The sequence below is a fragment of the Adelges cooleyi genome, unplaced genomic scaffold (assembly GCF_023614345.1).
Source record: "Adelges cooleyi isolate 19-005CV unplaced genomic scaffold, UGA_ACOO_1.1 ACOO_flye_CR_arks_rails_tigmint_CR_PRNA_574, whole genome shotgun sequence".
Lineage (NCBI taxonomy): Eukaryota > Metazoa > Arthropoda > Insecta > Hemiptera > Adelgidae > Adelges > Adelges cooleyi.
Window position 1 is genome coordinate 7,493,029 of NW_026096268.1, and position 11,501 is coordinate 7,504,529.

At 30.8% G+C, this 11,501-nt stretch overlaps 1 protein-coding gene across 1 annotated transcript; it reads left to right on the top strand.

Annotated features, from left to right (window-relative positions):
• Positions 1-7,910: 7,910 nt before the first annotated feature.
• LOC126843277 (DNA-directed RNA polymerase III subunit RPC9) lies at positions 7,911-9,255 on the top strand. Its single transcript, XM_050580691.1, has 5 exons — positions 7,911-8,028; positions 8,091-8,127; positions 8,458-8,535; positions 8,661-8,819; positions 8,876-9,255. The coding sequence occupies exons 1-5, from the start codon at positions 8,021-8,023 to the stop codon at positions 9,005-9,007; spliced, it is 414 nt and encodes a 137-aa protein (XP_050436648.1). The 5' UTR covers positions 7,911-8,020; the 3' UTR covers positions 9,008-9,255.
• Positions 9,256-11,501: the final 2,246 nt, after the last annotated feature.

Sequence of the window (11,501 nt, forward strand, 5' to 3'; positions counted from 1 at the left end):
AAACAAAAGTACCTACGCGTATGTATGATCTCAATATATGAGTAATATAAATTGTATATTTGTTTTGATATAATAACAAATATCAATGAGGGAAAATACAATTATTTTTTTTTATGGCATTATATGTGATCATAATATTATATTATGAACAAAGAGGTTATTATTATCATAAATACCGATTTTTTTTTATACAATTACCTAGCCAGTTACAATTATTTTACAGTTTCCTGTCCGTCAAATCATGTTATTATACAAACCGCCTAAAATCATAATCGATAAGATCCTGCACGGTTGATAGTAAATGTCTTAATTTGTATAACTATTTTTTTTTTGTACCTATCTAAAACCGGAATAATCAATTATTTTTTTTTATAAAATGACAGTATGCTAATATTGTTATTATTTTTAATTAATCGATAACGCCTGGAATTATTTCGGTCTTCGGCTGTACAATTTATCCAATCTTAGATGTTATGTTAATTTTCCTTTTTCTCACAGTGGCAATAGCATAGAACGTGCGTCAGGCAATTTTATTATTACATATTATATTCGCTGTACTTATTACTATTAGGTAAATCAGAATTAACGAGTGGCATGGTTATTTTCCTGCATTAATTTTTTTAATACTAAATCCACGATGGTTCCAATTAGTTTGTGTCTAATTGCTTAGACGATATAAACAAACTGATGACTCGTGTTCTTGTGGTAATCTGTTCAATCTTCGTGTGTATGTATCTTCGCAGTTCGTCTAATGTTTTTAATTAACAATATTAATAGGTTATCCAAAAAATATTTATTTTTCAGGACCAACCGACGACGGTATAGGACGATCAAGCGTGTAAAAAATTAAAAAAAACTCGAGTTTCCGGTTTGCGTTAATGATGGTCTATTTTTAATTTTTCTACTGACCTTGACGTTGTTTAATTTTTTTTTATCATCGTAGTAAGTGAATACGGTTCTACTAGAGAAAACATATTATTATTTAAGTTGTTTTTCTTTTGTCTATATATATATATATATATATAGGTAGGTAGGATAATAATGTTGTGTATAATGTTCTACTACTAGTAGAATAAGGTACTTATGTAATCGACCGGAATGGATATTTTATCGAGTGGTAAAAAACTATTATTAAAAAAAATAAATAGTATATTTACAATATTATAATATTATTATAGAGGTTGCATGTGGTGAAATAGGTCAGTGACCATATAGCCGTGAGACCTCCTCCGGCCGTTAACTGTCGGCCGTTATACATGTACAATATTTGGATCAAAACCAACACACGCATTGTATATATGGTACCGTATAATACCGCATCAAAAAGCACACAACGGCTGTTTATTTATACACACATTTTTTTTTTCAGCAGATTTACAAAAGTCTTATTAAAATCGGTTGTGTATGTACCGTGTGTCACAACCGCCGCACTGCGTTCACCTTGAACTCGCTAATGGAAAACATAATAAGTATTATTATTATCTGTTCCCTGTGGAATGCGTTTTTCTCGGTTTAGGACTTGCTGGGGATTATTATCGACCGAACATCCTCTAGCCGAATATCAAATCCAATCAACTCAGATCGTTCCGCCTCTACCTAGAATTTTGCAATTTGGGAGGGGCGGGGTCCCTCGGGATGAAGATGGGATTTTGCTCGAAAAGCTTTTCATGTTTTTCCCCCCTGACTATCCGGACATGATAATATTGGCTTTTGATTACAACGTCCCGAAAAAAGTTCGCAATAATAACACTATTGTGAATAAAATAATATGCGAGTCGAACTGACACGCGTTGAGGTTCCCAAGTCGCCTATTACATCAGTAGTTAGGTGTGTTGCTCTAATCGCAGATTAATATGTGTCAATCTGGATTATGTTAAACCATACACACACACACGGATAACGGCGACCGCGAAACGGTTTTTATTACTAGGACGTGCAAAGAAATAAACAAACAAGTTTATAGTCAATGTATACAATTTACAACATCATATCATAATAGTATATTATTTCAAGTAACTATTATTATCGTAAATTACAAACGCCTGTCGGGCAGGCAACTCAACCGACGGCGTGCGTACAGCTAGCACACTCTGTCGGTCAAGTGGAATACCAGAAATTAATTTTGTGTGGTTCATAATTTCTTGTTTTTATCGGAAAACTAATTTCAAAACTATTTCGGATTCGTGTGTGCGTTTTAAATTTAATTTGATAATTTTTATTTAAATAATATTAATTATATTAATAATATTTAATTTATTAAATAAATAATTAAATAAATTTATTTTTTATTAACCGGTTGATCTACAATTAATCGATTAATTTGTTTGGTCAGTATGTAGATTTAAGAGGTTTTTTTTAATGTTCCTGTATCTAAAACTTTTTCGATTTGGATAATTGTGATTAAAAATGAAATAAAAAAAAACTGTTTTCAAACTATAACAATTATCGTGGTAATAATATTATTTATCTGAACCGGTGAAAACGTCATGAGTCGACACGAGAATTAATTGCATTACCCGCGTTACTCATCGGTGCGTTATGAGTCATCTTGTCAAATGCCTACCTATATAATAATAACCATAATAACGAAAATAAATTCATCAAAATTACAGCTCACTCGTAACCCGAATAAATGACGAAGGTCATTTTTTTTGCAGCCAATAAAAAAAAATATATAACACTATTCGGCCGACTTCCGCCATAACCGTACGATGAACTTAACGGAGTCGGCGGTAGGTAAATACGACTTAAACATTCTAAAAAAAAAAAAATCAACTGTGAGCAAAATAATATTTTAATATAAAATGACGTCACAGCGAAACGACCGGTGATTTCCGTTAACTGTGCCTACTTTGTTTTTGTTGCGTTTGTTTTTTTAACCGGAGAAATAATTATAATTGACAACAAATATATATTAAGTTTTAAGGAATTTTCGTAGACAAGTTAACAAAAACGACGTCATCTCTATTAGGCGTTTACTGTTTATAATTATTAAAATTTGACAGCTTTGTTTAACCGTCCGTTATATCGTTTACCGCCATGACGTGAACCAAATATAGGTGTAAGTGACATTTTGTCATGAGCGAATAATTTTTTATTGGCGATTATACAGTGTGTACCAATAATATTTTTATAACATCGGTTCTTGCCCAAATCTCAAGACGATCCGTGTTATTATTATACCAATGGGGTGTTTGTGGTCGGGCGAACGCTGTTTTGTAAATAAGTATTATTATTCTTGAAGAATAATAATACACATATTTTGTCAACTGCGGCCAGGCGCCAGGTGTGTTATCATAACGACATCAAACGGGCGAGTCGATAAAAAAATTGGTAGGGGATGATGGGGGATGGGGTCGGACAGGGCGGTTGACGTTAATGGCTAAAGTCCCGAAGCCGGTTCGAATTACGCGTTTTATAAGGTATGTATAAAATATTATTTTAAACGTGGAAACTTCACTGGAAGTTCGCCCATTACCGTGACTTACCAGCACTCGCCCACGTTTTACTCGTTGTACTTCTCCCCCTCGGTTTTGTGTGCCCGGCCAAGGCATGCGCTCGGTTCGACTCTAACAAGGGCAAGGTCATCGTCCTTTCATTGCCGCAAGCGATCAATAACCGACTCTGCGTTTCCTCTGGCCGCGATTTTGTCGGTACACACGACCAAACGAGAACAATAATAACAACAACGACCACAACCACACCAACGACCGGAATAATGTTAATGCGTGCAGCTTTTAGCTCCACCGAATCATAGCCGAGAAGGTATTGTTCCAATGTTTGGAATAAAACAATATTGTACTTTAAGGGGCCTCCATACAGTCCATTTTTTCAGTCAAAACACATCATTTTCATTCCATCGCACAGGCCTAACCAGTGATCCGATAAGCAATCTAAAAACAGATTTGAATTCGTCATGAAGTTTACTTAGGAACGGTCGAGGTACTTTTTTCAATTTTTAATTTTAACCTTTTGTACATTTTATTTTAAAATGTTCAAAAAAACGTATTTTATACATAGTAGGAATAAGATATAAAAAAAGTACGTCGACCGATCTCAAGTAAATTTAATGAAAAATTCAAATCTGTTTTCATATTACTCATCGGATTACTGGTTGAACCTGTGCGATGGAACAAAAAATGTATGTTATATTAACTAAAATGGCTTTTACTCATAGACAAAATGATTTAAATTAAAAATAAAGTTATAATTATAATAATAATAATAATTGAAGCTTATACAAATTAACCGGTAAATTTATTGACATGGTCGAAATTTATTTAAGCCAATTTTTTCTTAAATATTGCCTGTATAAACTCCTTAAAAATGGTCTGTATGGAGCCCCCTTTATGCGTTATTAATAGTTGACTATTAAACAAAATATTTATTTTTCGACTACCTATAAGAACGCAATAAATATCACAATGTATTTGCTTATGGTTTTTGTGTTTTTTTGCATACATTTATTACAGTTCAGTAGCTACGCAGTTTGATATCCATGTATACATAAATAGTTTAAAGTATTATTTTCTTAGGTTCGTTTGTTCATTTTAATGCGTTTGTACAAGTATAATATATTTTTTCAACTTACACATCATCTGATGTATACCATCTTTGGTATAAGTATCTTGTCGAATAAAACAGTTAACCTTTACTCTTTTCGATAAAAGTTATTTCAAAACTGTTATTTTTAAAAATTTTATTTCCTAACTGTATTTATAAAAATTTTTATTTAACAGTTATTATAAACCATTTTCATGAATAAGTTTAATAAAAAAAATGATTATGCTTTTACGTTTTTGTTAATAGGAAATGTAAAATACAACTTAATAATAATTTTACTATATTATGCATTTAACATAAAAATGTTTTAAAATATTTTGAAAATTTCAATTTCAATAAACAAATGATGATATTATAAAAATTTAGTATAATCAAAAGTTCATAGTATAAGTGACAGTTTAATTTTTTAAACACAATAAATTTGGTGAAAAAGTAACCAAATATTTAACAACAATCATAAAAATATTATGGTACATATCATGAACAACTATAATGAAAAAAACATTTTTTTTATTAATAAAAAATGTAATTTAATCTTAACGTTTTAAATGCTGCCATCATGATGAGATGCTTTCTGGACGAATTCGATATACTTTATACGCAATTTACTAACAAACAAATTTAACATAATCTTACCAACAAAAAAAATTAATTTAATTTAACTAAAAAATATTTTCAAGGGTTTCACTGTCAAGGTTGTATCTGTGATCATTTAAAACATATTTTAAAGAAGAAAATGCCCTTTCTACAGATACTTGAGTTGTATTATGTTTCTTTACAGTTAACGTTAAAATATTTTGTTATATCCCTAGAATTCATTAGTTTTCCACTCGTGAGAGTTTTTTAGTACTGAGCAGTCAAATAATAATGATTTTGCATTGTAATTGAATTTTTTTGTACATATAACTTATTTTAGATGGAAGGAGTAAAAGTTTAACAACAACTTTTTTTAGCTAGAACTTTTATTTAAAAGTTTTAAAAAACTTACGGCCTGACGCAAATGCGTCTAATTAGACCTGTGTTAATACCTCAAGTAGGTTTAAAAATGTTCTCAAAAATCTGTTGTCTGACTAATATTTTTTAAGTTCGTAGTCAATTTCCAGGTTGCTATGTGTATGCTAAATGTTTATTAAATTCAGTGTAGGTGATTTTACATTTAAAACGCAATGTTTTATAAACGTACTAAGTGCCCCATTGTTTTTAGTCTTTGTTTGTTTTTTGCATATATTTATTTAAATTTTGTAGCTCCGCAGTATGATATCCATAATAACAAATAGTTTTACGTGTTATTTTCTTAGGTTCGTTCGATGTTATTGCGATTGCAAGAATATAAAATATTTTTTTTTTGAACTTGCACGTCATCTGATACATACCATCTTTCCGTATAGTTGTTCAACTTAACTGTTTTTAACATTTTTTAAAAAAACTAATTCAGATATTTAAAATATTTTTATTCTCAAAAATCGTTCTCTGATTCCTATTACGTTTGTTTTAAAATGAAGTGTTCGAAAACACTTATTATAGTTGTATTGAACTTTGCGTTTCTCGAGTGTGGATCAGCACAACATTTGGATACAGGATACGAATATAACACCGATGACCATGATCTAACCGTTGATCGTATCACAGACTTGAAATGCGGTTACCTGTTCTTCGGGCTAACGCAAATGCGACTATTTAGACTTGTGTTTATACCTCCAGTAAGTTCACCATCCAAAGCGATGAGTATACTCAACTTTCTTAGTAATGCTGTGAAACGTATGATATCCACGTTGTATTGGTTGGATCGAACGACAATTAGTACATTGTGGCTGTTCCAGTTGTATGCGAATATGTTACCGGGGCACTTCAAATTTATACTTAAGAAGTGTAAAACGAATCTCGAGTATATTGAAACACAAATCATGAAGACACACGCGTATGTCATCGACATATTGGAGAAGGCCGTCTGTAATTGTCGGAAAAATAATATTTTCGATTCGAAGAGCAAGTTTGTCGAAAATCCTGGACTTACTCAAGAAGGCATATCGCAGCTGATTACTAGAAGTAACAGTAAATTGATGGACATGATGGAAAATAATACAACGACGAGTAGCTTAAAATTTGGGTTGCTCAACGATACACTGAGATCTATAAACCTCTTCATGAACAACTTGGGCATAAATGCGGGGCTCAAAAAAGGGTTGATGACCACATACGATGTGCAAGTGAACTGGGGCGATACGTCTGAGCAGTTAGAAAGAGCTTGGTTTAAAGCTCGCGATATGGACTGGACCACCAATAACCTTCGTCACATAGAAGCATATTACACGTTGCACTTTGACTTTTTGAAAGTCATCATGTTTCGGTTGATTTTGAAACATTTGATGGGCTTAGGAAATCACGTAGGTCCGTATCGATTGTACATCGCACTAGATCATTTCATAAATAAATTGTGTATCAATAACGATCAGCACATCATTGAGTTAAAAGAAGCTTTTGACAAATATGCCAAGAGTAAGTCGGATGAACATTTGGTCTGCATTATACGGTATTTAAAAAAAGAACTGCAAAAGATTTGTGAATCGCTCGGGTGCCGCTTGATCGAACCAATGACCGGAAACAACAAGGAACCAATGATTCTTAATATAGGTAAGCATGTACACGAAGAGAATTATGTACAATGCTTAATTAGCGATGTGACAACTGATAAAGTAGACGTTGACCTCTTTTTAGATTATCTAAATGGGGCTTTTGAACAAGTCAGTTTTGACATCATTCAATTAATCATTGAATATATCAGAGAAATCAATCAGTAAATTTATTTTGTCATAATAATCGTATAATATATTGATTTTTATGTACCTTTTTTTCTATGAATAAATAGTAATATTACTAGTAAAAATGTACGTAGTAAGACATATTGTAGTTAATAACTAAATGCACGCGTGTCTTTGTAATTTTTACAACAGTGCGTCCAACATCAAAATAACCTTATTAAAATTGTCTTTAAAAAGTATATTTAAGTTATTTCTTCAGTAACAATACTTACTTTGTTATAAGGCAATACATAAAATAAATATAATTTTAATTGGCCATCAAAGCATTTATTTGAAAGTGATTTTATCACTCTTTGTTTTAATAATATTGGTTAAAACATGTTTAATAAATATCTACCAAAATCCTAGTTCTATCTTTTGAAGAGATATTTTTTTTAAATTGTTTAAAAATTAACACATTTGTGTAAATAATGACAGTTGGATATATATTTTGTAGTACCTACTGTTGGGAAAGTCATGGAAGAAAAACAGATTGTTGTTGTTGATAAGGTAATGTGATAACGGCAAAGTGAAACGTTATCATCATATATTTACATGTGACATGTTATTAAACAACATTTTTTTGAATTAAATTTTCAATCGTTAATGATTTGCTCCTGTTTTTAAAATAATAATTTAATCCTATTTATCTACCGAACATGGAAGTGTGAGTACACAATCGTCGACTAAAATACTTATATATATATTTTATTTTGTTTTGTTTTGCAGAAAAAATACACAAGTTGCGGTGTTGAGTAACTACGAGGTGAGATTTTTGTTTTTATTTGCTGAGATTTAATTAATGTAATAGTTAAATACCCGAAAACGGTGCCATACATTTTTGGCAAGCATTTTTCGCTTATTTGTGTACACCGTAAAGCAATATTACGTTTAACGCAAAACGTTCTACTTGATTGTTCGATTATGATTCATTTTGTTTTTTCTCTTTAGACATTAACAACATTTATTCAATAACAGTACAATTTAATATAACTATTACTGTATTGCAATTAAACGCTATTCTACCAGCTGCGTCATTCGACTATTTAAATAATATACGAGCGACCGGTACATTTGATTGTTTCGAATGTTTTAGGTTTTCGAGCTGTTCAAAAAAACTCAAGAAAACGTTAAACTTATTGGCGGCATGAATCATTCGACGATCTTGTACGAGGTATCAGTTTTTTTATTCATAATTTGTTTCGTAATCACTAACTTTTTCATTTCTATCATTTCATTTAACATACTTTGTTCCTGTTGGTGGTTTGGTAACAAGTATTTTATTTTCTCTGTCGACAGGTCAGTAAATATTTAGAAGAAAAACCGTGCGCCAATCAAAACGGTGAAAAAATACGCGAGTTCTTACTGCAATTAAAAGATATGCCCATAAGCCTGACCAAAAAGGAGAAACTAATGCTCGTCAACGATCCGCCGGACTCGGTCTTACAGCTATCATTGGTATATTTTGATGTTGACTACCAATGACGTCGGTTAATGTGTATATTTTCTTTTAGGGTATCAAAGACTTCTACGATAGACTTGGTGAACAAGAAACAGAAATGTTGTTGAATGCGACCAAACAATTCGGCGGAGAACCTAATGTGCACGAAACGAGTGAAGAAAATACTATGATGGAAGACGTATGAAAACGATTCAACTGTGTCGGTACAATAATTATTTGAATAAGACTGATTGTTAAAATAATTTCTAATGGTGTGGAAATTTATCGTTGTTTTCACACGATATTTGTATAAGACAACTAGCGTAAAATGTATGTAATTTATTTGGGAAAAAAATGTATTAATAAAATTATTAGCTGTACGAAAAACACTTTGTTAAAGGAACCGATTTATTTATAAATGTATAATATTATGAATTTATTTAAATTATTTTCGTCTTAACTATCTTTTTTTGACTTTTACTTAATAATTTGTTTTTTCATTTAATGATTATAACAATTATTATTGTCATACTTGACTGTTTAAAAGAAATTTGCTAAATGCTAAAATACATAGATTATAGATTACAATTGATTACTATTTATTATTGCTATTGTTATTATTATTATTATTAGTATTTATAAACAACAATTTGGAATTCAAATGTCATTTACAAATTATTATTTGCATTATTTTAAGTAAACTTGTTCTATTTACATATTGAAATCAGTCCTAATTGCTTAATTAAACATTTATTTTACATTTTGAGTAACTTTTCCAGTAAAGTATTATATTGGTTTTAAAGAGATATGTTTATGTGCACACGTTTTGGAAATAAATCATTCGACGAATTGTTTTTAACGTAAACAACGGTAATTAAAATTTCAATTCTTGACTTTTTATAGAAATAAAAATAACTTTAGCCAACATAAGTAAATTTTTGGTGTAATTAAGAAACACTATTCATTGAACATTTTATAAAGCGCTATATTGTGTTGTATACTAGCCATAAACGTAAAGACTTTTGACGTTAACTGTGAAAGTCAATTTAAATTAAACTAATGCATCGGGTCATATTTTAGTTAGTCTGTAAAACTCCAAAAAGGAAGTTTTATGACAATATTAAAACATTTTTTTTTAATGAAACTGCTAAATTTTTACAACCGTGTAGCCTTTATTCTTACAAGAAACCGTCGCTCGTTATTTGGTGTCACAATAATTGTCACAAGTAAATTGGAAAATTGAATATACCTTTTTAGGTGATTATTAACCAACATAGTATTTTTGCAAATTAAAAGTAAATATATATGTGAATACAGTTAATAGAGTCAAATTTTATTTTATTTTATAATTATCAATTTAAAAATATAATTTATACTTTGTACCTGTTAAACATTGTATCAAAAAATAATATCGTAATGAATGTCACACTGTTTTTGCTTATGGTTTTTGTTTGTTCTTGTGTTTTTTTGCATATATATTTATTTAAATTTTCTAGCTTCGTAGTTTTTTTATCCATATTAATAAAATAGTTGAACGTATTATTTCCTTAGGTTGATAGTTGTTATTGCTTTGTACGAATATAAATGTTTTTTCAACTTACACGTCATCTGATAAATACCATCTTACCATTTAAAGTTGTTCAACTTGATTTTTGTTTTTTTTAAATAACAGTACAAATTCAGATATTTATTCTCAAAAATCGTATACCTATAATATTATTTTATAAAATGAAGTGGTCGAAAATACTGTTTCTAGTTGTATTTAACTTCGCGTTTCTCAAGTTTGGGTCAGCAAAATATTTGGAAACCGGTTACAAACATAAAACTCATAACAACGACTTGAGATGCGGTTACATGTTTTACGGGCTAACGCAAATGCGTCTCATCAGATTTGCCCTAATACCTCCGGCAAGTTCAACAAGCAAAGCGTTAGGCAAGCTTCACCTACTTAGTAGTACTGTAAAATATATGATATCTACGTTATATAAGTTGGATCAGACGACAATTGGAACATTGTGGATGTTACAGTTGTATATAAGCGTGTTAATAAGTTCTTTTCAATTTATACTTAAGGAATCTATAAGGATTCTCGAGTATAATGCACCGAAAATCATAAAGACCCACACGTATGTCATCGACAAATTGCAGATGGCTGTCGGTAATTGTCTCAAAAATAATATTTTTGATTTCGAAGACGGGTTCGTCACAATTCGAGAACTGGCGTACAAAGAAATGGCAGATCTGTTTTATAACAACCACTGTAATTTGATGAAAATGTTAAAATATAATAGCACCAATAGTAACTTGAATTTTGTATTGTTCGACGAGACGTTGAGACCTAAAAGGCTGTTCATGAACAACTTGGGCATAAATGAAGAGCTCAAAAAAGGGTTGATGACCACGTACGATGTGCAAGTGAACTGGGGCGATACTTCTGATCGGTTAGAAAAAGCTTGGGTTAATGCTCACGATCTGGACTGGACCACCAATAACCTTCGTCACATAAAAGCATATTACACGTTGCACTTTGACTTTTTTAAAGTCATCATGTTTCGGTTGATTTTGAAACATTTGATGGGTTTAGGAACACACTTCGGTCCGTATCGATTGTACCTCGCACTAGATCATTTCATAAACAAATTGTGTATCAGTAACGATCAGCACATCATTGAGTTAAAAGTAGCTTTTGACAAATATGC

Coding starts and splice junctions, on each gene's coding strand:
- LOC126843277 (XM_050580691.1), top strand. Junction 8,536..8,660: donor ATTCGACGATCTTGTACGAG/GTATCAGTTTTT, acceptor CTCTGTCGACAG/GTCAGTAAATATTTAGAAGA. Junction 8,820..8,875: donor CGGTCTTACAGCTATCATTG/GTATATTTTGAT, acceptor ATTTTCTTTTAG/GGTATCAAAGACTTCTACGA.